General features: G+C 48.1%; 1 protein-coding gene across 1 annotated transcript; it reads left to right on the forward strand.

The window, feature by feature from the left end:
* The first annotated feature begins 1,204 nt into the window (after positions 1 to 1,204).
* GUSB (glucuronidase beta) lies at positions 1,205 to 27,639 on the forward strand. The gene is made up of 12 exons (XM_055002096.1): positions 1,205 to 1,424; positions 13,143 to 13,331; positions 14,275 to 14,450; positions 16,627 to 16,769; positions 18,481 to 18,668; positions 19,473 to 19,625; positions 20,949 to 21,127; positions 21,901 to 22,047; positions 23,338 to 23,422; positions 24,094 to 24,270; positions 24,919 to 25,054; positions 26,893 to 27,639. The coding sequence occupies exons 1-12, from the start codon at positions 1,224 to 1,226 to the stop codon at positions 27,063 to 27,065; spliced, it is 1,947 nt and encodes a 648-aa protein (XP_054858071.1). The 5' UTR covers positions 1,205 to 1,223; the 3' UTR covers positions 27,066 to 27,639.

The following is a 27,639-nucleotide window of genomic DNA, read 5'->3' on the forward strand; positions in this document are numbered from 1 at the left end:
TGCCCTTTTTGAAGAGGCAACTAGATGTTGTGAATTCCTTACCACAACTGCCTCAGAGTTCCCACAATGGGAAAGCAACCCCTCCTCAAACCCTACTCATTTCAGACCCCAGATGCTGCTCTCTTACCTTCTCTGCGTGAACGTATCTATAACTATAAACTTCAGTGGGTTTTTATCTGTGTTATCTGCAGCTTCTTATGGGCCCATAAGCACAAGGAGAAGTAGTGAAGTGCAATGGTTAGAGTGTCAGACTAGGATCTGAGAGGCCCAGGTTTGAATTCCCCACTCTACCATGAAAGCTTGCTGGGTCACCTCAGGCCTGGCAGCCTCACTCACTCTGCCTAATTGCCTCACAGGGATAAGCATTTTTAGAGTGCTGCCCACACTATGGTTGCCAGCTCCAAGTTGGGAAATTCCTGGAGATCTGGGGGGTGAAACCTGGAGAAACCTGGAAAAAGTGGGGTTTGGGGAGGGAAAGGACCTTGACATGGCATAATTCCATAGAGTCCACCCCCCAAAGTAGCCATTTTCTCCAGGTGAACTAATCACTGGCCTGGAGAACAGATGCAATTCTGGGAGATCTCCAGTCACTACCTGGAGGCTGGCAACCCTAGCCCACACTCTGAATGGTACTCTCTTTTCATATTTTATAACTTTAAGGGGTGGGGGGAAAGCAGGAATTTTTAATAGGGTTGCCAACTATGAGGTGAGGAAATTCCTGGAGATTTGGGCAGTGGAGCTTGGGGAATAAGAGATTCAGGGAAGGGAGATGCTGAGCAGGGAATAATGCCATAGAGTTTACTCCAAACCAGCCATCTCCGGGGGACTATCTGGAAATCAGTTGTAATTCCAGGAGATCTCCAGACCCCACTTGGAGGATGGTAACCCAAGAAACAAACTAGACATTGGCACTTTCTCCTGACTTCCTCTTGTTTGCATTTAATTGGTGTCAGACTTTTATATTTTCCGCTCCAGCGACTGACCATGAGTTGTAGCCAAGCCGGTGCAAAGCTTGGGAAACGTTGCTAAAAACATGTTTTGCTATTGCAAAGCCCGGGCATGCCCTTAAGCACGATGGCTGCAGCTGCCTTCAGAAGAAGAGAGGAGTGGGAGGGAAAGAAGTGCTTTTAGGAGGCCCGTGATTGGCCCTTGACTGTCAGCTGGGTTGAGGATCGGCTGATCTTTCCCTGGGCTCAGTGCTGGCTGATCGGTGCTGCAGAAGCATGGATTTGCTGGCGGGTGTTGTGTGCCTGGTCCTGGCATGGAGCCCCGGTCTTGCCCTGGAAGGAGGGATGCTCTACCCCCGGGAATCGCCCTCGAGGGAGCTCAAGGACCTTGGGGGCCTCTGGAGTTTCCGAGCCGACTGGTCGGAGCGAAGGGATGCGGGGTTTGTGCAGCGGTGGTACAAGCAGCCCCTAAGGCAGGTGAGTGGGCAGGAGTAGCAGAGACGCAGGGTGGCCTTGGCTTCCAGCAAGAGGGGCTCGAGCCCTGCTACTTGGGTGCCAGTCATTCACGGTGTCCCCTTTTTGCAGTCTGCACATGCCCCAGTGGGCTCTCTCCTCTTTGTTAGTGCCGCGGGTTAGTGCCGAGCACAGAGTTAAAATGAAGTGTTTTGCCATCTTCTGGGCATGGAGCAAGGGCCACTGGGGCTGTGGGCAGTTGTGTATTCCCTGCACTGTGCAGGGCAACCCTGGAGGTCCCTTCAACCCTATGATTATAAGCGCAGGGTAAGGGCTGGGAATGGTGTTGCGCTGTAACATGACGCTGGGTTCTGCAACGTTGCAAGAGGTCCCGGGCTGCACTTTTTGAATGGCACACATTGTTTATTGGCACCTTTAACAGTTAGAAATTGCCTTGCAGGTTCAGACCAAAAAAGCCCACCCCCCACTGTTTCCTTGTTTGTGAGTGCCTTGTTACTGAAGAAGGACACTCTGCCCTTGATTATTCCTCTTTATCCCATTCTCATCCCACTTCTTCCTCCAAGGGGCTAACGGTGGCATATGTGGTTCTCCCATCTCCCATTTTATCTTTGTGAAGTAAGTAAAGTGGCAGCATTGTGGCTAGCCCAAGAACATGGAGCAAGCTTCATGGCAGTGGGGACAGGGGATTCGAACCGGGGTCTCTAAACACTATACCCACAGTGGTTTCCGTTTCCTGTTTCATCACTGAGCCTTACCAATGAAACAGGTTCTTGGTGTCAGCTGAAGGGGAAAAAAACCTTGGCCCCAGATAAGCCAAAAGAGGATCAGCCCATTGTCAGGGGTTGAGGCTTAAAAGGGACAAAGGGTGGGGCTCTGGCATAATGAGCTGCCCACCTCCCAGAGCTTAAACCTTGTCCATCCCATACAGTTTTCTCAGCCTTGTTCTTCTTAACAATCTCAGAAAAGCCTTGTTGGGTGAGACCAAAAGGTCACAAGCAGAACAGGCAAGTAACAGCACTCCCGTTTACTCCCAGCATCTATTCCAAGGTATACTGTGCCTGAACATGGAGGGTTGATTTTGGAGCTCTTTGGGGCAATGCAGAGCTCCTGTCCTACAGTCCTTTCCTGTTTTTGTCTTTTGGCAACTATCACTACCCCGTGAAAGGGAACCTTGAGGTATTGGTCATTGCTAAATTCATTTTGGGCAAGCCAGGACTGCAAACAGCAAATTGCTGTTTCCAGCTGTGCTGGAAAGAGGAAGTTATGCGTTCGGTTTTCCTGTGCAGCAGAAAAACGGAACTGCCTGAGTGGAAAGCTGGGAAGAACTTGCTTCTTTGGTGAGCAAGAAACACTCTGATATGCCTATGAGGCAGGACAGAAAAAGAATCTGGAGGGGAAATTGCAAGACAGCAGATTATTTCCAACAAGTTTATTGTTACAAAGAGGGGTTTTTTTTTAATGTCATGGTGCACTAGAAGACCTCCATAATGTTTATCACTCTCTACCACTTGAGTGGGCTCCAATCTGTGTTAAGGACTGTCCTTAGAGCAGAACCACAAGTGACAAAAGGCACAGATTGGACACATGTCAGCTTCCCTCCAGTTTTGATGGGAAATGTAGGCAGCTTGGCGGAATGTTGGACAAGTGACAGTTGAAAAGTCCATTGGACAGCAGTCAGAGAGCCAAGCTTTGTTACCAGAACTGCTTTTTATAATGGGGAAATTAGCTTAGCAGTCTGGAACTAAAAATAGCGCGGATCTAACCAATGTTTTCGGAGGTCCCGATTCCAGACACTCTAGTGACAAAGAGGCAGACTACAAATAGGTTCAATAAACACGTGTATTTACTAATAGTGTGGCGTAAGCCTGAACTTGCACATACACACAAGAGAGCATACAAGGACTAGGAAATGCAGAGTAAGAAATATAGAGGCGGTCGCTTGAGCAGGTACCCACGATGATAAGGGAAATACTCACAATACTGAAGCGGAGCGGAGACACGACAGCGAGGTGGTCCAATGCCAGCAATGGATCCACGGACAGACAGCAAGGGGGTCTGAATAGGAATGGCACAAGCACCGTGTGGTCTGAGGGACCAGCTTAAATACCCCAAAACGTACCCTGGGGCTGGTGCTGTACTTGGTGGTTCTCACGGGTTAAAACAAAGGCTTTAATGGGTTACTGATTGGCTTGGATGGGCCACTTTAGGAATCTGATTGTGTTACAGTGACACCCCAGGAAAAGGGGACAAAGGAGGGAGGGGGAAATCCGAGTGGGCTGAATGGATGTTCCAGCGGACAGGGCTTGCCCTGATGTCATCAGCTCTGGAATGCGGAGGTTTCTTTGAGATGCATTCTTTAAGTGCTTGGGATGGTCAGCACTTAGCTTCTTCTCCGGGGCGGCTCCTAAAATATGCAGAGCGGGGCGAGGTACTCTCGCTGCAGACGTGGTGTGTCCGCTTCTCCGAAATGGCTTCCCAAAGCAGTCTTCTTCTCTTGGTCTTCTGGCTGCCTAAGAACATGGTCGCCGGCTGGGCATGGCGGGGGCTGGTTAGCAGGTTGCCCGGTAGCGAGGACAAGCTTGGGGACCAACCCGCGGGAGGGGCTTCACCGGGTGAAGGGGCTGCTTGGCTTCTTCGGGCTGGGGCGGGTAAGATGCCCAGCTATCGTTACTGTCTTTGGGGAGGGCCAAGAGGGCGGCAGGATGCACGGCGAAAATTACGGCCTGCTGCATTCCTAAGTGCCGTTTTAGGGTCTCTTGCTCCCTCCTACAGGCGGAGTGGTCCGCGGCGGTTACTTTGGCAACTTTCTGCTCTGCCATGAACTGGGCAGCATGTGTCAATTTTGCAATCTTCTCCTGGCCTTCGATTAAAGCGTGCTCAGTCATGTCAGCACGAGCGGTGGCCACTTCAGCCTTGTGCTGAGCGTCTTGGAGGGCAGTGGTTAATCCCTGTTTCTCCAATATGAAATTAACTCGCTCCGAACGCCACTCGGCTGCTCTCTCCTCGTACTCCTTCTTTTCTTTCCTTAATCTCTCTATCTCTTGTTCATTGTCCTCCTGCGCTGCCTGCAACTTACTAATTAGGGACACGCTGTCTTGTAGGGCGGTAAAAAGTGCCCAAGTCCCATATCTATCCTTCTTACTTGAGTTGGGTTTTTCCTTCTCACAGAAATCCTGGAAGGCGCTTCTAACTATCTGGAGTGGGTCGGGTCCCTTGAAGGAACCGGCTTCCCAAGGGCAATCTCCCTTCTTAACTATCCACTTCCCCAGGCGGGGCATGGTGGGGCTGGCCCAGTACATTTTCCTTTCGTTTTGGGCTGATCCGGGGAAGATTAAGGAGTGGATCAGCGGCACTAAGGGTGGGCGATCGGGGCCTTTAAAAACTTTCCTCTCTATGGGCCGTTCGGAGGTTGTTTTCCTTCGGGTCCTCAAGGATTTTAAACTGGGTTCTCAGGGATTTTAATGGGTCCTACACAAGGTTTCGTTTCCCAAGGGTCCTACTTTTTAGGTTCACAAGGGTATTTAAGGGTCCTATACTCTGTTCTTCTCCACCAGGGGAGAAGGGAAAAATCCTATTCCCGTTTCAAGCTTGCCTGTAAGCCACGGGACCAGGAAAAGTCTGGACTAGCAGCAGTGCTGCCCAGTCTACTGGCTCAGAAGGTGCTCCCAAGCTCTCTAAGCCCAAGAACCAAAATGCTCAGTGCTTCCAAGCCTCTGCCTAGAAGCCAAAGCTCAGGGGTCTCCCAAGCCTATGCGCTCAGAAAACCAGAAATGCTCCCAAGCCTCTGCTTAGAAGCTAAAAATGCTCTCAAGCTCTCTGCCCAAGAACTAAATTCAAAGTGTCCCCAGGCCTCGTGCTCAGAGACAAACGGTTAAACTGTCTCCAAGCCTTGACCAAAAGACTGCAAAAGCGCTCAAGGACTGCCTCTGCACGTCCCCAAGCAAAAGTGCCCAGGAGTAAATTTACTGTACTCCGAAGCAGAAAGCGCTCAAGAGTCCTACTAACTCCCAAGCGAGGTGCGCCCAAGAGTCTAACTTAAAACTCTCAAGCACGGTGTGGCCGGCTGCCGCAGGGCTTCAGGAACCTGGCTTCAGATTCCCAAAACTAAACTAAACGAACGGACTATCGATCCCTTCACGTTTCCTCCGGAGCGGGGATTGAAGCCTAAGTGCTGGCAGGAACAGGGTTTGGACGGACTTAGGAGAGACGGGGGAGGACGGAAGAGAGTTTTATATGTGTTGCTTCAGAAGATATATAGAGAGAGAGCCTACTTCTGGGATCCCACCCACATAGACGCGTTTAGGCGGCCCGGAAGGTGGCCAGGAACTTCACCAGTTCAGAGGTCCTCACCCACAGATACACCGGTTATAACGGCCGTAAAGCCTCACAGTGCACAAAATAAGGTGAGTAGTCCGAAACTGGCTGAAGGAAATGGGGAAAAGCCAACCCACAAGATAGAATTGCTCGCTAGAGCCACACACACTCACGCTTTTAATTCCCTGAGCTAAATTGCGCTCTTTATCCAGAGGTCTGGAAAATTTTCCTCTACGGCAGTTCGCTGAAAACACGCGTGTTGACTCACGTGGATTCACACGAACCGGGTTATGCCTGCATTCTCCACCAGTAAATTGTTACCAGAACTGCTTTTTATAATGGGGAAATTAGCTTAGCAGTCTGGAACTAAAAATAGCGCGGATCAAACCAATGTTTACAGAGGTCCCAATTGCAGACACTGTAGTGACAAAGAGGCAGACTACAAATAGGTTCAATAAACACGTGTATTTACTAATAGTGTGGCGTAAGCCTGAACTTGCACATACACACAAGAGAGCATACAAGGACTAGGAAATGCAGAGTAAGAAATATAGAGGCGGTCGCTTGAGCAGGTACCCACGATGATAAGGGAAATACTCACAATACTGAAGCGGAGCGGAGACACGACAGCGAGGTGGTCCAATGCCAGCAATGGATCCACGGACAGACAGCAAGGGGGTCTGAATAGGAATGGCACAAGCACCGTGTGGTCTGAGGGACCAGCTTAAATACCCCAAAACGTACCCTGGGGCTGGTGCTGTACTTGGTGGTTCTCACGGGTTAAAACAAAGGCTTTAATGGGTTACTGATTGGCTTGGATGGGCCACTTTAGGAATCTGATTGTGTTACAGTGACACCCCAGGAAAAGGGGACAAAGGAGGGAGGGGGAAATCCGAGTGGGCTGAATGGATGTTCCAGCGGACAGGGCTTGCCCTGATGTCATCAGCTCTGGAATGCGGAGGTTTCTTTGAGATGCATTCTTTAAGTGCTTGGGATGGTCAGCACTTAGCTTCTTCTCCGGGGCGGCTCCTAAAATATGCAGAGCGGGGCGAGGTACTCTCGCTGCAGACGTGGTGTGTCCGCTTCTCCGAAATGGCTTCCCAAAGCAGTCTTCTTCTCTTGGTCTTCTGGCTGCCTAAGAACATGGTCGCCGGCTGGGCATGGCGGGGGCTGGTTAGCAGGTTGCCCGGTAGCGAGGACAAGCTTGGGGACCAACCCGCGGGAGGCTCCAGGCGGGAACTGACCAGGGAGCGCCTAGCCAGGCTCGCTGGGTTTCCCCGGCAGGCGCCCGACTGCTAGCAGCGGCTTGGGCCCAGGTGAGGCAGGCTTCCATGGAGGCAGGGGGAACAGCACGTATAAAACAGTCCACAGCAGGGAACAGGCGCGGTCCGTGGCGGATGGCAAGGCAGGCATGGGGCACACTTTTTAACAAAGTCCAAACACACTGGGAAGTCCAGGTATAAGTCTGGGCAGGGTTGCCCAGGAAGAAAGTCCTTTGTGGAGTTACCCAGACATGGTGTCAGGAAACTAACACAGTCTATTGCAGCCGCAAGGTAATTAACAAGAAGGCAGGAAACTGACACGTGTATCAGAGTACACACATGCATAGCAATCTGGGTGTAGCAGTCAAACAGCAACACAGGAAACTGGCACAGTCCATGGCAGGCCTTAAAGCAGGAGAGGGGGCCTACTTGGCAACAATTCCCCCCCTCGGAGACCACGTGATGTCAGGTGCATGGATCTCCGAACTTGGCTTCACAGGCAGGCTGAGCGGCACATCGGGTGGTCGAGTTCCAAGCGAAGAAGGAGAGGGAAGGGACGGAGGAGGAGGTGTCACTTAAGAATTTGGCTTGGAGAACCACCTAGCCAAATGAGTGAATTTGCATCAGCCAATGGGCTGCAGGTCTCTGGGTCCACACCAGGAGGTGTGCTAAGTGCAACCGTAAGAATAAATAGCAATAATTCTTAGTTATATAAGCGGCAATGAGCAATTCATATAGATAAGCAGTAACAATTCATAGCAATGAGCAATTCATATACATCAAAAGATTAAAAGCAGGGGCAATTCATGGATCAATTCATGAATGCAGGATTAAAAGCGGGCTAATTCATGTACAGTTAAGGAATTCATAGAGCAATTCATATATACATAGATCAGTTCAGAGACATAAGGTTAAAAGCGAAGGCAATTCATAGAAGGAGTAATTCATATATGATGGAAGGTGAAAAGTGCAAGTAATGCATAGGCCAGTTCATGAATACAGTGTTGAAAGTGGAGCAACTCATAAGTGATTAAAAGCAATATATATATATAAGATTAAAAGCAATTCATAAATAAAAGCAGCAATAGTAAAAGCAAGTGCGAGGAAACAATTCATGAGGGTAGGCGGCGGAAGGGCTCACAGGGGCAGAAAAATAGAATTCGCAATTAAAAGACCAATTCATGCGGCCAGATTAAAACCAAATTCATAAAGTTTAAAATCAATAACTAAATAACCTTTAAAAGAGACCGTTCATGAGAAGTCCCAGTTAAAACCCAATTCATAAGATGATAAATAGGTTAAAATTGATGTGGCAGAGGGAGTCAAGTTAAAAGGCATTTCATAAAGTTAAAAGAAACTTCATAGGAATAAAATCGATAGGGGGTGATTAAAAGATCCCAGTTCATGGGAGGATCATAGGCACACTTGCAATAGACAGAGTGAGGGGTTAGTTCGGGGCTAAATTCATAGGGGCGAAATTCATGAAAGGCAATGGAAAGAAATTCATGGAGAATTAAAAACAAAGATCACAGGCGGCTCAGTCTGCAGTACAGCTGCTGGACTGGGTTGCATATATACAGGAACAAGCAAACTTAGTCCATGTGTTCCAAAACACACTTCCACCCCCCCCTTGCTGTCCGTGTCAATCCGCAGAGCAGGGTCGGTGGGCGGCGAGAAGGGCTTCAGGCACACAGTTCTAGTCCTCATGGAGGTAACGCTGCTGGCGGTCGTTCGGAGGTGGGCTGTGGGCCGGGAGGCAGAGAAATATGTCCCCCCTAGTCCACAAGTGGGCCTCGGATCGGTGTCCGGCAGCAAAGCGTCCGTGGGGCCGGTTCAGAGTCCATACATGTGAGCATCAACACACAAGCACAGTTCATAATAACATAAATAATAGGATAAGCAAAGGAAAAATAGGGCGCCAAGAGCAACCATTAAGGCAGGAGGAGGTCAGGACTGTAACGATCCAAGCAGTAGGACATCCGGAGTTGCTGGAGCTGTCGGCGTCTCCAACAGCACAAATAAAGCAGTGAGGCACACAACAAAACTTGGAAGGCCAAAATAACTACGATCGGGTGCAAAGCCAAATTGTAAATTCCAGTGGCAGTGGGGCTCCAGCCAAATAGGGTTTCCCACCACGAGTGCTCTCCGGTGGTCTTGATCCGTTGGACCAGGTCCAGGATCTCCTTTCTGTTGTGGGACACGACCAGCACAGTGGTGTCCCCGTCCCTCTGGATGCTCTGGAGGGTGCGGTGGAGCTGAGGGTGGGTCAAGAGCTCACGGCTATGGCATGGAGCTCATCGGGCCTCCAGTAGCGGGATTCCTTAATGACCTGATCGGTCTTTTTGCCTTTCTCATCCGTGGAGCTAATTTCCCTGGTTGCTACTGGGTGAAGGGGCTGCTTGGCTTCTTCGGGCTGGGGCGGGTAAGATGCCCAGCTATCGTTACTGTCTTTGGGGAGGGCCAAGAGGGCGGCAGGATGCACGGCGAAAATTACGGCCTGCTGCATTCCTAAGTGCCGTTTTAGGGTCTCTTGCTCCCTCCTACAGGCGGAGTGGTCCGCGGCGGTTACTTTGGCAACTTTCTGCTCTGCCATGAACTGGGCAGCATGTGTCAATTTTGCAATCTTCTCCTGGCCTTCGATTAAAGCGTGCTCAGTCATGTCAGCACGAGCGGTGGCCACTTCAGCCTTGTGCTGAGCGTCTTGGAGGGCAGTGGTTAATCCCTGTTTCTCCAATATGAAATTAACTCGCTCCGAACGCCACTCGGCTGCTCTCTCCTCGTACTCCTTCTTTTCTTTCCTTAATCTCTCTATCTCTTGTTCATTGTCCTCCTGCGCTGCCTGCAACTTACTAATTAGGGACACGCTGTCTTGTAGGGCGGTAAAAAGTGCCCAAGTCCCATATCTATCCTTCTTACTTGAGTTGGGTTTTTCCTTCTCACAGAAATCCTGGAAGGCGCTTCTAACTATCTGGAGTGGGTCGGGTCCCTTGAAGGAACCGGCTTCCCAAGGGCAATCTCCCTTCTTAACTATCCACTTCCCCAGGCGGGGCACGGTGGGGCTGGCCCAGTACATTTTCCTTTCGTTTTGGGCTGATCCGGGGAAGATTAAGGAGTGGATCAGCGGCACTAAGGGTGGGCGATCGGGGCCTTTAAAAACTTTCCTCTCTATGGGCCGTTCGGAGGTTGTTTTCCTTCGGGTCCTCAAGGATTTTAAACTGGGTTCTCAGGGATTTTAATGGGTCCTACACAAGGTTTCGTTTCCCAAGGGTCCTACTTTTTAGGTTCACAAGGGTATTTAAGGGTCCTATACTCTGTTCTTCTCCACCAGGGGAGAAGGGAAAAATCCTATTCCCGTTTCAAGCTTGCCTGTAAGCCACGGGACCAGGAAAAGTCTGGACTAGCAGCAGTGCTGCCCAGTCTACTGGCTCAGAAGGTGCTCCCAAGCTCTCTAAGCCCAAGAACCAAAATGCTCAGTGCTTCCAAGCCTCTGCCTAGAAGCCAAAGCTCAGGGGTCTCCCAAACCTATGCGCTCAGAAAACCAGAAATGCTCCCAAGCCTCTGCTTAGAAGCTAAAAATGCTCTCAAGCTCTCTGCCCAAGAACTAAATTCAAAGTGTCCCCAGGCCTCGTGCTCAGAGACAAACGGTTAAACTGTCTCCAAGCCTTGACCAAAAGACTGCAAAAGCGCTCAAGGACTGCCTCTGCACGTCCCCAAGCAAAAGTGCCCAGGAGTAAATTTACTGTACTCCGAAGCAGAAAGCGCTCAAGAGTCCTACTAACTCCCAAGCGAGGTGCGCCCAAGAGTCTAACTTAAAACTCTCAAGCACGGTGTGGCCGGCTGCCGCAGGGCTTCAGGAACCTGGCTTCAGATTCCCAAAACTAAACTAAACGAACGGACTATCGATCCCTTCACGTTTCCTCCGGAGCGGGGATTGAAGCCTAAGTGCTGGCAGGAACAGGGTTTGGACGGACTTAGGAGAGACGGGGGAGGGCGGAAGAGAGTTTTATATGTGTTGCTTCAGAAGATATAGAGAGAGAGAGCCTACTTCTGGGATCCCACCCACATAGACGCGTTTAGGCGGCCCGGAAGGTGGCCAGGAACTTCACCAGTTCAGAGGTCCTCACCCACAGATACACCGGTTATAACGGCCGTAAAGCCTCACAGTGCACAAAATAAGGTGAGTAGTCCGAAACTGGCTGAAGGAAATGGGGAAAAGCCAACCCACAAGATAGAATTGCTCGCTAGAGCCACACACACTCACGCTTTTAATTCCCTGAGCTAAATTGCGCTCTTTATCCAGAGGTCTGGAAAATTTTCCTCTACGGCAGTTCGCTGAAAACACGCGTGTTGACTCACGTGGATTCACACGAACCGGGTTATGCCTGCATTCTCCACCAGTAAATTGTTACCAGAACTGCTTTTTATAATGGGGAAATTAGCTTAGCAGTCTGGAACTAAAAATAGCGCGGATCAAACCAATGTTTACAGAGGTCCCAATTGCAGACACTGTAGTGACAAAGAGGCAGACTACAAATAGGTTCAATAAACACGTGTATTTACTAATAGTGTGGCGTAAGCCTGAACTTGCACATACACACAAGAGAGCATACAAGGACTAGGAAATGCAGAGTAAGAAATATAGAGGCGGTCGCTTGAGCAGGTACCCACGATGATAAGGGAAATACTTACAATCCTGAAGCGGAGCGGAGACACGACAGCGAGGTGGTCCAATGCCAGCAATGGATCCACGGACAGACAGCAAGGGGGTCTGGATAGGAATGGCACGAGCACCGTGTGGTCTGAGGGACCAGCTTAAATACCCCAAAACGTACCCTGGGGCTGGTGCTGTACTTGGTGGTTCTCACGGGTTAAAACAAAGGCTTTAATGGGTTACTGAATGGCTTGGATGGGCCACTTTAGGAATCTGATTGTGTTACAGTGACACCTCAGGAAAAGGGAACAAAGGAGGGAGGGGGAAATCCGAGTGGGCTGAATGGATGTTCCAGCGGACAGGGCTTGCCCTGATGTCATCAGTTCTGGAATGTAGAGGTTTCTTTGAGATGCATTCTTTAAGTGCTTGGGATGGTCGGCACTTAGCTTCTTCTCTGGGGCGGCTCCTAAAATATGCAGAGCGGGGCGAGGTACTCTTGCTGCGTACGTGGTGTGTCCGCTTCTCTGAAATGGCTTCCCAAAACAGGCTTCTTCTCTTGGTCTTCTGGCTGCCTAAGAACATGGTCGCCGGCTGGGCATGGTGGGGGCTGGTTAGCAGGTTGCCCGGTAGCGAGGGCAAGCTCGGGGACCGACCCGCGGGAGGCTCCAGGCGGGAACTGACCAGGGAGCGCCTAGCCAGGCTCGCTGGGTTTCCCCAGCAGGTGCCCGGCTGCTAGCAGCGGCTTGGGCCAGGTGAGGCAGGCTTCCATGGAGGCAGGGGGAACAGCATGTAAAACACAGTCCATAGCAGGGAACAGGCACGGTTCGTGGCAGATGGCGAGGCAGGCATGGGGCACACTTTTTAACAAAGTCCAAACACACTGGGAAGTCCAGGTATAAGTCTGGGCAGGGTTGCCCAGGAAGAAAGTCCTTTGTGGAGTTACCCAGACATGGTGTCAGGAAACTAACACAGTCTATTGCAGCCACAAGGTGATTAACAAGCAGGCAGGAAACTGACACGTGTATCAGAGTACACACATGCATAGCAATCTGGGTGTAGCAGTGAAACAGCAATGCAGGAAACTGGCACAGTCCATGGCAGGCCTTAAAGCAGGAGAGGGGGCCTACTTGGCAACAGCTTCAAGACTAGGATGCCTACATTTCCCATCAAAACTTGAGGGAAGCTGACAAGTGTCCAATCTGTGCCTTTTGTCACTTGTGGTTCTGCTCTTAGACTACAAAATCAAGCTTTTTGTGTGTGTAATGATGTGGCAAAAGTGTTTCCCAATAGTTGCCCGATCCTTGTTCCTATATGTGCCCTTTATCTTCATGCTGTGTTAAGCTGCTGTTGGAGGCACATGATTATATCCAGAAAGAAAGTTGTACTTGATGTAGCTGTCCTGGCAAGAGACACTTGCTTTGAATAACTAGATGGGTGCAAAGTTGACCAGAGTGGAAGAGCAGCTCCCCCCTAACGTTTGAATTTCCTTTTCAGACTGGGCCAGTGATTGACATGCCAGTCCCTGCAAGCTTCAACGAGATCACTCAGGATCCAAATTTACGGAAGTACATCGGCTGGGTTTGGTATGAGAAGGAGGTGCTCCCGCCTGCCCGCTGGCTCCTGAATGAGGCTAGGACGCGTGTGGTGCTTCGGATTGGCAGCGCACACTACTATTCCATTGTAGTGAGTCCACAGGAAACACTTTGACACAACATACCTATTCAAAGCCAGCTTCAGTGGAGGTTTTTTTTTGGTGGGAGGCTAGGCTAAGATGGCTTCTGATGCCTGTTCACTATGCATGGAGTCTTCTTGTGCATGCCCACACAGAGCAGAAGAGAGAACTGAGCCTGGTTTTTTCATGTTCTTTGAAGCCCCACCACTGCTCAAAGGAGCTTACTGTAGACCCATCTCCCAGCACGAAATCGGTGATTGTCCCAGAAGCCCCCATGACAATCTCCCATTCCTGGGGAACGAGAATGGACCAAGCATCTCTGGCTGGTACTCTCTTTTGGGCTGTTGGTCTTGGTAGATACCCCACGCAGCAGATCCTTGCCACCAGCCGCAGAGCTGTGGGTCCTTGATTCTCCCATAGGGCCTGGCTCGCCTGATTCCAGAACAGTCACATTTCACAGTTGGCTATATTTAGAACAGCCGTTTTTAATCAGTGCTTCTGGTTAGATTCAGCCGTGCATGAATGTGATGCATAGTTGCACATGTGAGCTGACACCTTTCGAAAGCACTGCATTTCTATCACATTTGTATTCGGCTCTTCCTGTAAGGTTCTTCCCACTCCAATTTTGTCCTTACGGAAACCTTGTGAGATCACTTAGTTTAAGAGAGAGAGGCTGGCCCAGGGTCACCCACAGAGTTTCATGGACTTGAACTGAGGTCCTAGTCCGGCTCTCTTTCCATAACACGGCATCTGTGATGAGTGAAACTGAACGAGAACAGGGCCAGTAGCAACTTCCTCCAGCAAGCTATCATGAGGGTGCAAACAGTGAGGCAATCCAGGCCTTGTTTCTGAAGCCTTCTATTCAAACCTGCTAGGATCTTGCATTCAGAAAGAGGAGGGTTGTCGATGGTGCTCTTGTATTCCTTTCTGGACTTCTGATTTATCTCCTTGCAGTGGGTCAACGGGGTACAGGTGACGGAACACGAGGGTGGCCACCTCCCCTTTGAAGCGGAGATCAGCAGCCTCCTCCAGCCTGCCCAACCATGTCGCATCACCATCGCTGTCAACAACACCCTGACACCCCACACGCTGCCTCCGGGGACTATTCAGTATTTCAATGATGAGTCCATGTAAGTTCACAGCCCTGTAGGAGGTGTACAAAGGTGTGTGGGGCGGTGGGGAGACAGACAAACAGATCCTGTTGCTGCTCTATCATTCTTCCGTTAGCAAAGATTCTGCAGTGTTCTCCCTAGAAAAGAACTTTGACTGTGGTCTGTTGGGTGTCTGAGCTTTGTTTCTTTTTCTCATGTGCAATTTTTTCCCCAAGGGCTGAAGCAATTATTTGCAATTTTTTTAAAAAATCCCTGTTCACCATTCTTGGCATTAAAATTTCACTATCAGATGTGACATTTTGATGCAAAATTAGAGCATTGTAGGCTTGTTAGCATTTCTGGATTGCTTGGCAGGAACCAAGTATAAGGTTTTAGCTGCTGCCCAGCTCACGGTCACACACTCTTTCATGTTGGCTATATAATGCTGTCAAATGCTATAAACTGGTCCATCTTACATATTAAATATTGTAACTAGGGTTGCCAACCCCCAAGTGGTGCCTGGAGATCTCCTGGAATTACAACTGATTTCCAGATGACAGAGATCAGTTCCCCTGAGAAAACGGCTGCTTTGGAGGGGGGACTCTATGGCATTGTACCTCACAGAGGTCCCTCCCGTCCCCAAACCTTGCTGTCTCCAGACTCCACCCCCAGATCTGCAGGTATTTCCTAACCCAGAGTTAGCAACCCTAATTGTAACACATTATTTCTCGTGCATCTCATCAACTCTTGGTACCTCGAGACTATCTGTTGAGTACTCAGTACTACAGTTTCTGCAAGAGACCCATGGGCTGTAAACCTGTTTAAGCTCTCACTTCCCAAGCTGCTTTCTGAGGCGTCATATAAAGCTGGAGCATCTAAAAGTACACAATATGTCTGGAAACGGTCTGTGTTGTGGTTTGCCCCTTGCAGTAGCTAACATGTAACACGGAGAGATTCTCCTGGCACATCTACAAGACAGCTGCTGCAAGAATGAGACATCTACAGATCAGGCAACAATGATCTAGTCAGTATTTTATGGATTAGCGCTTCTTCAGAGAGCTCGGACTAACGTGTGTGGTAGTTTCTCAGCAACCTGTGAGGTAAATATGGCCAAGAAAATGGTGATTGGCTCAAGATCACTCCTTTGAACCCGGGTCTCTTGAATTCAGCGCAGGCACTCTGTACTCAGCAGGCTTTTATCCTGGGTGAGCTGTTCTGAAGAGGCAGGTTCCGGCTGCCCATGGTGATATTTGTAACGTGAGCATTTGCTCTTCCAAGTAGAAGTATGGATAACACTGTATTTAATAGATGTCTCTGTACAACTCTACACTTGGCTTTGCTCAGGTTCAGGGACTGAATGGATTGTCCTGTTAGAAAGGAGTTTTCCAACCAGGCCCAACAGAGGGGTGGGGCGGGGAGAGAATTCACTTGGCTTGTTCATCCACATCATCTGTTTTGCGGTCAACTACCTCTCTCTCGGTCACAGTGTCACTTCCTCACCTCAGGCCTTCAGACAAAGAAGGGAAACAGGATGCGTAATATTGCCAGTCAGCAAGTGTTAAAAGGCCTCTGGAATCGTGGGGCCTGGTGTAAACATGAGGAGCCTGTTTTTCTCTGTCAGGAAGAGTATGGTCTGCCACCCTTCAGGGCTTTTGATCAGATCCTAACTCTGGATCCAGCCCCCCTGCATTGGAGAATATTCACAACTGTATAGTAAAGAGTCCAGTAGCACCTTTAAGACTAACCAACTTTTATTGTAGCATAAGCTTTCGAGAACCACAGCTCTCTTCGTCAGAGTAATACATCTAACTCCTCTGGATCTATACACTACTGGTCTGACTTTGCGGTATGCCCCACAAGGGCAGGAGGACAGCGTTAAGCATTATCATGAAACTAGTGTGGTATAGTGGCTAGCGTGTCAGACCAGGATTTGGGAGACCCACATTTGAATTCCCATTCCACCATGGGAACTTGCTGGGTGACCTTGGACCATCACTCCCCTCTCAGCCTAATCTACCTCACAGGGTTGTTGTGAGGATAAAATAAGAGGAGAGGAGAACAACATAAGCTACTTTGGGCCGTCACTGAGGAGAAAGACAAAAGTATAAATAAAGTGAATGATAAATAAATACTATAAATTCTCATTCTCAACTGGGGACTCTTCCCCCACCTCCCACCCCACCCTGTTACCTCCTTCCCCCCTGCCTCAATACAGGTATCCCAAAGGCTACTTTGTTCAAAACACAAGGTTTGATTTCTTTAACTACGCTGGGATCCACCGCCCGGTCATCCTGTATACCACACCCTCAGCCTACATAGATGACATCACAGTAACCACGGATCTGGCAGAAAACATTGGTAGGTTTGTACATTCTCACGATTCTTTAATAGAAATTCAGGGGGTGAGGAAGATAGTCTTTTTCATATCTCAACAGTCTCAAGTATTTGATTGATTTCTCTCCTGTTCAGAAATTAAGATAGTGTGTGTGTGTTTTGCAAATCTTTATTTTTTTATTTTACATAATTTGTATCCCACCTTTATCCCCAATAGGGACCCAAAGTGGTTTACATCATTCTCCTCTCTTTCCATTTATCCTTACAACAACCCTGTGAGGCAGGATAGGTTGAGAGGGTGTGACTGGACCAAGATCACCCAGCAAGCTTCCATAAGAGAGTGGGGATTAGAACCTGGGTCTCCTAGAGCACAGTCTGACACTCAAACCACTACACCTCACTATCTTTTGCATCACATGTGCTCAGGGCCGGCTCCAGCGTTGCTGGCACCTGAGGCAGCTTAAGGGCTGCTGCTGTGCACGCGCGCACCGGACTGTGTGATGATGTCACTCTGTGTGACATCATCACACAGGGCTGGGTGCGCACAGAGGGGGGCTTCCAGCCCTCCCATTCAGTTGCTCTGGGGGCCAGGCGCAGCCAGTGGCCAGGGAGGCTGCCCTCTCAGCTGCCCCACACTGCTGCCGCCAGCATGTGCTCCTGGCCAGGTGGAGCAGCTGTGGGCCAGGCACAGCAGGCGGCTGGGGTGGTGCGTGGTGGTGTGCCTCCTCCCAGCCCTCTGGCTCAGATGCTCCGCGCGCCGCCCCGGTTGCCTGCTGCACCTGGCCCACAGCTGTGTGCTGGCAGTGGCGGCAGCAGCAGCACAGAACAACTGGGCAGGAGGGCTGGGACGCTGCCTGCTCAGTGGCCCTGCGCTGCCGCCGCCAGCACACGCTCCTGGCCGGGCGCAGTAGCGCACCCCTGCCCCCAGGCCGGCTGCCCCTCCGGCGCCTTAGCGCCGGAGGCGGCTTCCGGGCTGGCCTCAATGGGCGGGCCAGCCCTGCATGTACTGCATTTAATCTGTTGTGGAATTCTCCTATAAGGAAAGACCATCCAAGTTATTGTAGGTGTTGCGACTGATATCATGCTTTTTGATTGTGTAATTTTGGAGATCTCAGGTCCCTGGTTGAAACCCAGTTAGCAGAGCTCAGATAGCAAATGTTTTGGGGAAAGACTTTTCCCGGTCTGAGAGCCCAGAGAGCTGCTGCTGATCAGAGATCAGACTAGAGCCAGTGGCTACTGAGACTTTGAGCGGTTTTGTATGTTCGGGAGGGGCAGAGTGCCTGCTTTTTTGTATGCAACATCGTCAGTTTAAGAATCTGAGGGGCTGGTGAAAGACTTGTCTCTGCTTGACCCCTCCAGCTGCAGCCGCAGTCCAAGGAGAGACTGAGGTAGAAGGACTGCTGTCTGACTTTTTGCAAGAGAGCTTCATACATTTGTGCGCTTTGGGGATGAGGCTCAGTTGCAGAATGTGTCCTCCTGTATGCAGAAGATGCCAGGTTCAGTTCTGTAGCCCGACTCACCCGTAGACTGTCCAAAGATACGAGAAACCCTTGCGAGCATTTCCAAAGCAGTGTGAAAACAACCCTGTAAAGTAGACCAGTATTATCACAAAGTTGCTGATGGAGGTTTGATTTCCCTATGGCTGCTTGTGGCCCAGGTGATACTCGAACCCAGAATATCCTTGCAGCCACTATACTGTGCTTTCCTCTAACCCTCTGTGTTTCCTTTGGGCCAGGTTTGGTACAGTATTTGTTGTCGATACGCGGGAGCCCTCACTACTCTCTGGCTCTGACTTTGCGAAATAGAGATGGTGCTGTGGTTGCTACGGGAAACGGCTCGGCTGGGGAACTCAAAGTGAGGAATCCCAACCTTTGGTGGCCCTATCTGATGAATGAGCAGCCTGGGTACCTTTATTACTTAGAGGTAACATAGTGATCGTAAGTCCAAACTGCTTATGTAGCATGAATGTTGCCAGCTATTCAGCACATAATCCCTTCCTCTGTACCAAAAGTCCCCATGGGAGGTGGCCTACCATATATTGGGAGTTAGCATAAAAAGCCATCCTGGAAAGCCTGGGAAGGGGTTACTTCTGCTCACAGGATCTGTTTGAATCCTGTATGTGCTGAAACAGTCTTGCAAGCCCCCCCCCCTCCTTTGGGAAGTGCCCATCATTTTGGAAAACCCAGTGACCAAGTTTCCGCTTCTTATTAAGAGACGCCGATGATCATATGCAGAGATAGCAAACATATGTAAATGTGGTGTGGTGGAAAGTGACCTTAAGTCACAGCTGACTTATGGCGACCCCTGGAGGGGTTTTCATGGCAAGAGACTAACCGAGGTGGTTTGCCATTGCTTGCCTCTGCAACCCTGGTCTTCATTGGAGGTCTCTCATCCAATTACTAACCAAGGTCGATCATGCTTAGCTTCTGAGATCTGACGAGATCAGGCTCACCTGAGCTATCCAGGTGTATGTAAATATGACATGTGTTATTTACCCCATGAACCGTGTCTCTGAAGAGGCAGCATATGCAATTTTTTAAAACAAAATTTGTGCAGGCAAACTTGGCATGCCCGTTTAGTTTCTCCTTGGAGTACACAGTGGCTTCAGTCATGTGGGTTGGAGAGGAGGGGGCTGGTTGTCAGTGATGGGGACAATGGGGAACAGTGCTGGGTGTGGGACCATGTACCTGGCAAGCTAATGCAAAAGGGGGCATCTTTGGGATGCAGGTCACGCTGTCTGCCATGATGAATGGAGAGGTCTCTGAAGACAAGTACATCCAGCCTGTCGGTTTCCGTACGGTGGAGGTCACCCGCACCCAGTTCCTCATCAACGGGAAGCCTTTCTACTTCCATGGGGTCAACAAACACGAAGATGCCGATGTGAGTCAGGCTGAGTATGTTTCCTGCTAAGCCAGTTGTTCAACGCCAGCCATGAGCTGGGTGCCATACGAAATTAAGAACGGCAACAGATAGATACAATCGTGGATGCTAACTAATCATCAATTCAAAATTACTGTACAATATTGAATATTTAATAAATAAGTTATCATCAAGGCTACGAAACGGGATGAAAAAATGAACCGGATGACCCGTTCAGTCACCATTTTCCTTTGATTATTGGGCTCGACTCAGTGGGTGTAGAAGGACTTTCACAAACTTTGGACTATAAATTGATTTATAACTAGATGTTAACTTTATCTTACCGATCCACATTTAGAACTGTGTCATGGAACATGGGTGGGATTAGTGCAATATTTCATTTTTGATTGACTTATAATATTTATTGCATGATATAGGATTATGCACTAGTAGGTTCACAGCTTTAAACATGGCAACTTAATGGAAAGTATTTTCTCAGTGTCATAGTGGTATTGGTTGTAAGTTGCCATCATTACTTACTCTCACGGGTTCAAGGTTTCCACCATAAGAATTGGATACAACTTGATGATAACTTATTTATTAAATATTCAATATTATAGTGTAATTTTGAATTGACGATTAGTTAGCATCCACGATTGTATCTATCTGTTGCTGTCGTTATTTCACGGAACTCTCTCTTTGCTTTGCCATATGAAATTAAGAAACAATGTGGCCCATGCCAGATAGATTACATTAGACAGGCAAGAAGGAACAGAGGGAAGATGATGTTGAAAAGAGACCCACTAGTGAAGGCTGACATCCTTCTAAAGCCCTCAAATGCAGTTGGAATCTAGACCCTAGTTTATCACTCAGAGAGAAGGAGCTCATAGTCTGTCTGTATCTGTTGATTAAAAAAAAATTAAACTCTGTTGCTCTAACAATATTTTTAGTCTATCCTTCCTCCCAGGATATTGAAGAGCAGGACGCATGCAACTCCTTGTATTGGTTTATCCTCATATCAACCCTGTGAGAAGGAGCAGACTGAGAGAGTCTGGCCCAGGATTACCCAAATAATCTTTATTTTTTAATTATTGAGGGTGGGGGAGAAAATTTAAAAACATCCAAGCGATCTTCAAGGCAAAACAGGGCTTTGAACCCAGGGCTCCCAAATTCTGGTCCGACGTTCTATCCGCTATACCACGCTGGCTCTTGTAGATGAATCCATGCCTAGACATCCATTGGGGCTGCACAAAGGACTTCAGTCCTCAGCTAAAACTGTAATGTGAAAACGTGGCTCTCACTAGTTCCTAGAAGGGTTCATCAGGTCCCTTCCTTCTCACACAGATCCGTGGCAAAGGATTGGACTGGTCCCTGATTGTGAAGGACTTCAACCTTTTGCGTTGGCTCGGTGCCAATTCTTTTCGCACAAGCCACTACCCCTACGCCGAGGAGATAATGGAACTCTGTGATGCCTATGGCATCGTAGTGATTGACGAGTGTCCCGGAGTGGGCATGAAAGACAGGTGAGCCATTAAGAGCTCCATGGATTCCTTAAAAAAAATTCTAATGCATTTTGGCAGTGAGGCCATTAGGAACGATATCAGCTGTCACAGAAGAACAGTGCAGGTAGAAAGATCTCCACCATTAGAGCTCTTCTAGGCTGATTCTGCACATGTTGGATAATGCACTTTCAATGCACTTTATCAATCGTTTGAGGTGGATTTTTTGTTCCGCGCACAAAAAAATCCATTCCAAATGATCTATAAAGAGGATTAGAAGTGCATTATCCAACCTGTGCGGAATCACTCCTACTCTGGTCTGAGAGAGGAAAGCCGACAGGCTGTTTTTTAGATGGCATGGCAATGTAATAAACTGCACTGCTTTTACACACAATGACCAATATTCCTGCTCCTTTGCTGAATATCTGAAAGTTCTCTGCTGTGCCTGTGAGCTCACGTGTGCATCTGTTGCTCTTGCTCGCTTTACATTTTAAATTCTTTTCATTGCTTTAAATTAACATGGCCGTAGGGGGTCTTGCATAGAAAGGTGGGAGGTAGAGATATTGGGAATTAAAATTAACATAGGAAGTGGGGGGCATTGGGAAGGACACATCAAAGCAAGCCATCCCCAAAGCTTTGCTAATTGCTTATTAGCGAAGCAATGTTTTCAGTAAATAAAAGCAATCGGGACAGACAGAGAGAAGAGGTGCACTCAGGGAGCTTCCAAAAGGAGGAAAGATGAATTTCATACGTTGGTTTGAAGCCTAAGGGAATGGCATCTTGCTGCTTCCTTTCAGTGCCAACTTTGGAAACAAATCTCTCCAGCATCACCTCATCGTGATGGAGGAGCTTATCCGCCGGGACAAAAACCGCCCCTCGGTCGTCATGTGGTCGGTGGCCAACGAACCAGCCTCAGAGCTGGCCCCAGCAGCGTACTACTTTAAGTGAGTATCAGCCACGGTGTGGAGATCGGTGTAAGGCAGACTTCATAGCTTGCACACTCCATGCAACAAGGTTTTGTGTTCATGCGAACAAAAAACAAAAGAGCTATTCTTCATGACTTGTAAGAAACCACCAAAGAAGAAGCATCTCAGTAAAGTACTTTTTATTCATTCACTGAATAATTCTAAACTGCAGGTGATGGGGACAGTACAGTGGTGCCAGTAGATATTCAGCAGAGGTCCAGGGCCCTGCCTCATAGTCTCTTTCAGTCTTTCAATTAAGTTTTTAACCCTTTCCTGGACTCTCATGTTCTCCTTTCTGCTCTTTTATTTGTGCTACCTTAAAAGGCAGAGAGCAAGCCAGTATTCCCCCATTACACATAAACAGGGGAAAGTTAAGAAAAAAACCACATGGATCCAGTCCCTCCCATGCATCTCATCCTCAGGTGGGCACTCTGAGCAGAACCACAAGTGACAAAAGGCACAGATTGGACACTTGTCAGCTTCCCTCAAGTTTTGATGGGAAATGTAGGCATCCTGGTCTCGCAGCTTTGCTCTCTGACTGCTGTCCAATGGACTTTTCAACTGTCACTTGTCCAACATTCCGCCAAGCTGCCTACATTTCCCATCAAAACTTGAGGGAAGCTGACAAGTGTCCAATCTGTGCCTTTTGTCACTTGTGGTTCTGCTCTAAGTGAATGTTTCAGCCCATTAAAAATACATCCTACGTGGGAAATGGTTTATACAGCCATGGGCTGAACATGTAAAAGGGACAAGCATACTGGGAGAACCAGAAGGAAGATGGAGACAAAAAGCAGACACTGCTCCTGCGGAAAGGCAGTAGTGCCTACTGAGCAAAGCAGCCAAAGACTGATGGCTTGAATCTTGACTTCCTAGCAAAGGCTACGGCTGGTGGCCAGAGGTAGTGCTCTTTCAGCTGTACATTGCAACACCCCCGGTTGGTTTTCTGGCACATCTACTACTGCTTCTGGCCATAGTGTTGAAGCCAGGATAAGGTTCCAGGTTCAATGTACAAGTGTGTTTGTCTGGGGGACCCTGGCATTAGGAGACAGACTCTAAGGGATCACTGACTGATGTGTTATGGTTCCTGGCTGTTAATCTGCCTTGCCTTTGGTGAATGACATCAATTCTGCCCCACCCCCCTGGAGGCCTGGAAACAGGCTCCTTGGTAACCTTAGTAAAAAAAAAAAAGCTTGGGAAGGGGGGAAATAGCCTAATCAGATACTGCAATCCTGAACGAATAAATTTCTGCTTTTTTCTCTTGGCCCACAGGACAGTCATTGCTCACACCAAAGCTATGGACCCCACCCGGCCTGTGACATACGTCTCAAACGCTAATTACGCTCGCGATCAAGGGGTAAACACCATTATCACATTGTCTTTAAACAAGAAACATTAGCTGTTAGGCCGCGTTAATAGCTGTGGTGTACCCAAGTCATGAGAAGTAACAGCTCCACTTTGTTCCACGTGAGTCAGATGTCATCTGAAGTATTATGTCCAATTCTGGGCATCACACTTTTAAGGAAGAGGTGGATAAGCTGGAACCAAGATGGATAAAAGTCTAGAAAACAAGCTCTACTAGGAAGGCTGAATGAACTGAGTCTGTATAAGATGGAGAGGAGACAAGAGAATCTCCTTTTCCTACCTAAAGGGCTGTCGTATGGGAGAGGGCAAAGATGCATTCTCTGCTGCTCCAGAGAACAAGACTAGATATGATGGGCTTTTGTTATGGAAGGGCAAATTTCAGTTTAACATTAGGAGAAATTTCCTACTGGTAAGAGATTCAACAATGAAACCAACTGATGGGCTCTTCCTCAGTGGAAATCTTCAGGCATCAGCTGGATAGGTCTCTGTGAGGGATGTTTCCGTTTGGATTTCCTGCACTGGGCGGGGGAGTGGGAGTGGGACTAAATACCCCCTCCTAGAAAGGTTATTCAGAGGCCTGCTTTGCTGGGAGGAGCATGCTTTCTAAGAAGTGCAATGAAGGCCCTTCTTTCCTCACTCAGACTAAGCCGAGTTTGTCCATAGGCACCTTACGTGGACGTTATCTGTGTGAACAACTACTTCTCCTGGTACCACGATCCTGGGCACCTGGAAGTCATTCAGCTACAGCTCAATTCAGAGTTTGAGAACTGGTACAAAACTCACCAGAAACCCATCATCCAGAGTGAATACGGAGCCGACGCTGTCGCTGGCATCCATAGCGTGAGTGGCGTGTGTGGTAGGGAACCACCTATTTCAGTTCAGTTCAGTTCCACCACCACCACGACTAATATAGGCAGTTGAAAACATCCAAGGATATTCTTTTGCTCTTGTCTGTAAATACGGAGTGAACATTATGAGGTAAGATGAGTACCACCTTCTTGAGTCTCCAGTAGAACTTTCCAGAAGGTTCCTCCAAACATGCTGGTCACGGCTCAAGCAGAGATAGCACTGTTCATCCCCTTTCAACAGAACCCTAGTGCAACACATTAAAACAAGATCTCATGCGTATCTTACATTTATTTCATATGGATGGTTCTTGTGTACCTTTCATTCACAACTTACACAGGAACCTGTTTCACTTAAGATCGCCTCACATTCTTCAGCTAGTTTGATGTAGTGGTTAAGAGCGGCAGGACTCTAATCTGGAGAGCCGGGTTTGATTCCTCACTCCTCCACTTGAAACCAGCTGGGTGACTTTGTGTCAGTCACAGCTCTCTCAGAGCTCTCTCAGCCCCTCCCACCTCACAGGGTGATTGTTGTGGGGATAACAACATACTTTGTAAACTGTTCTGAGTGGGCATTAAGTTGTCCTGAAGGGCGGTAGATAAATCGAATGTTATTTTTATTCCTCTTTCCTAATGCCTTCAGGACCCTCCCCTTATGTTCACAGAAGAGTATCAAGCAGCTGTACTAAAACAATATCACACCATCTTTGATCAAAAGAGGAAGGAATACGTCATTGGAGAGCTCATCTGGAATTTTGCTGATTTTATGACTGAACAAGGTATGGCTGTGTTGGGTGAAAACTGCAAACTCATTTAGTGAGCTTTTACAGCATGACCTGTCCTGATTGAAGCATTTTTAAACACCATTGATTAGAGAAGAGGTAAATGTATGCTTAACTTTCTTCCCACCGAGAACAGTAGGAATTATAAATGTTTAAATTGTATCCTTACGGCTCTGTTGGGAAAACAAAGCACATTTGGCTTCCAAAAATTCCTCAGAATTTTCCCCTGTAAAGTCAAAGTTAAATAACCGTAGGATATTCTTTGCATATTTAAATTTTTCCAAGCGTCCCTGAATATTTTATCTGTATTTTGGCATGTTTGACACCAGACAGTAAAATGTCAGTTTGAAGTGTGACCGTTTGGCAGCTAACATACAATACCATGATTGAATGTTCAGTGGATGACATGCAATGGCATCCAGTATTTCCCAACAGCAACTTACATAACAGCCCGAATCAAGATAGGCCAGTGCCTCAAATCTGCCATCTCTTGAGGTAAATATTTCTCAGCAAAAACCTGGAATCTGTGTAACCCAGACTCTGAATACTTGGCTTCCAAGTCAGTTTGCAGCATGAAGATACATCTTTAATTCTATGATTGGTCCCAATTTATAGAAATTCACACTGCTATCTTGGGTTTGTACAGTTCACCTTGCTGTTGTGTTAATCAGGCGGGAGTGTTGAAATCTGGAACCTTCCTCTGTGTGGAAATTTCACCATGCACCCCTTCTGACATGTTCCCTGGAGGTCGCTTCGATCAGCGAATATGGTCCCTGGCCCCAGGGAGGTCCGTCTGGCCTCTACCAGAGCCACGGCCTTTTCAGTCCTGGCTCCAACCTGGTGAAACTCTCTGTCTGAGGAGACCAGGGCCGGGTGGGATTTGTTATCTTTCCACTGGGCCTGCAAGACGGAGTCGTTCTGCCAGGCATTTAGTGGGGGCTAGGCTGTCCTCTTGTTGGCCATACCACTGAAGACCGTCCACCACCACACAAAGTGTGATGCAGGTCATCTTGTAAAAGCCAAGCCCTGGGCCTAAAATGCTGAATTTTAATATTTATACCCACCATTTGAGAAATTTTATTGCACATGGAATAATGTTTTTAAATGTTTATTTATAATGTTTTTATTGTTTTAAACTGTATGTTATAAATTGTATGTTGTTACACCACCCTGAGCCCGTCCCAACGGAGAGGGCGGTCTAGAAATGTAATAAATAACATGCCAGAGCCCATCCTGGCAAATACGAGTAGAAACTTTTTTTAAAAAAAGAAGCTATTAGCCGGATGCTATATTCTGCTGTTAGTGCAAACCACAATAAAGCCCAACAGGAGTCTTTTAAGACCTTGTAAAAGAATTCATTGTGGGAAAAGCTTTCATAGGCTATGCCACAACGAGTCTCACGGTACCTTGAGACTGAGAGACTTTTGTTTTATTTAGTTACAGCCAGGGCTTTTTTTTCGGGGGAAAGAGGTGGTAGAACTCAGTGGGTTGCACTTGGAGAAAATGGTCACATGACTGGTGGCCCCGCCCCCTGATCTCCAGACAGAGGGGAGTTTAGATTGTCCTACATGCCGCTCAGCGGTGCGGAGGGCAATCTAAACTCCCCTCTGTCTGGAGATCAGGGGGCGGGTCCACCAGCCATGTGACCATTTTCAAGAGGTTCCGGAACTCCATTCCACCGCGTTCCTGCTGAAAAAAAGCCCTGGTTACAGCAAACGGGGCAACCTCTCTGGAATTTGCTAACGTGATATTCTGTGGCTTGTAGCTGCTTGCAAGGTTAGCTGTCAAAGAATTTGGAACATTGCTGTTTTTTAACTTGCCTTTTACATCCACAGCAACATTCCGTGTCATGGGGAACAAGAAAGGGATTTTTACCCGTCAACGGCAACCCAAATCTGCTGCCTTTCTTCTTAAGGAAAGATACTGGAAGGTTGCAAATGAATCCGGATTTCTAACGTCCAAGCACAATGTCTCTTTTCCTCAATCTCAGACCTTCAAGTGTACTTGACTTTTGGACAGGGCTGCAGATTCGTCTTTGTTCTGGAATAACTTGTCATAGAAAATTGAACAGAAGACAAGGTATACAGAACATCTGTTTAAAGCTGGAAGAGGGAGACAACCAAGCCTGCTAGAGTCAAAAAGGAGCTAAATACCTGGAATCCCATTCCACTTTTAAATCACAGGAATGCCAAAAAATATAGATGAATTACTCTTTGCCTTCAGCTTAAGAAAAAAATACTCATGTATTTTTTGTCTACATATCAAAATTGCCAAGAACTGTTATAGAAAGCCAAGTCAGCCTTGTGAAATGACCTTCCACTCGATCCATGATTGTTTCATTTTCTCACCTATAAATTTTATTTAGGTTAAAAAGCTCTTCTCCGATCAGCTTCTGAAGGAAACAAAAGCAAGTTTGCAAGGGGAAAACTTTACATAGGGCTAAATGCAGCTTGGATCAAAGCTGGAAGCTTGGGGAGGTCCCATGACGTCATGGAACCCGGCCAACTTATGCCTGCACATATATACTTTGTTTATACTCTGGTTTTCTCCCCAGTTGGGGACATAAAGCAGCTTACATTGTT

The sequence above is a fragment of the Eublepharis macularius genome, chromosome 17 (assembly GCF_028583425.1).
Source record: "Eublepharis macularius isolate TG4126 chromosome 17, MPM_Emac_v1.0, whole genome shotgun sequence".
Lineage (NCBI taxonomy): Eukaryota > Metazoa > Chordata > Lepidosauria > Squamata > Eublepharidae > Eublepharis > Eublepharis macularius.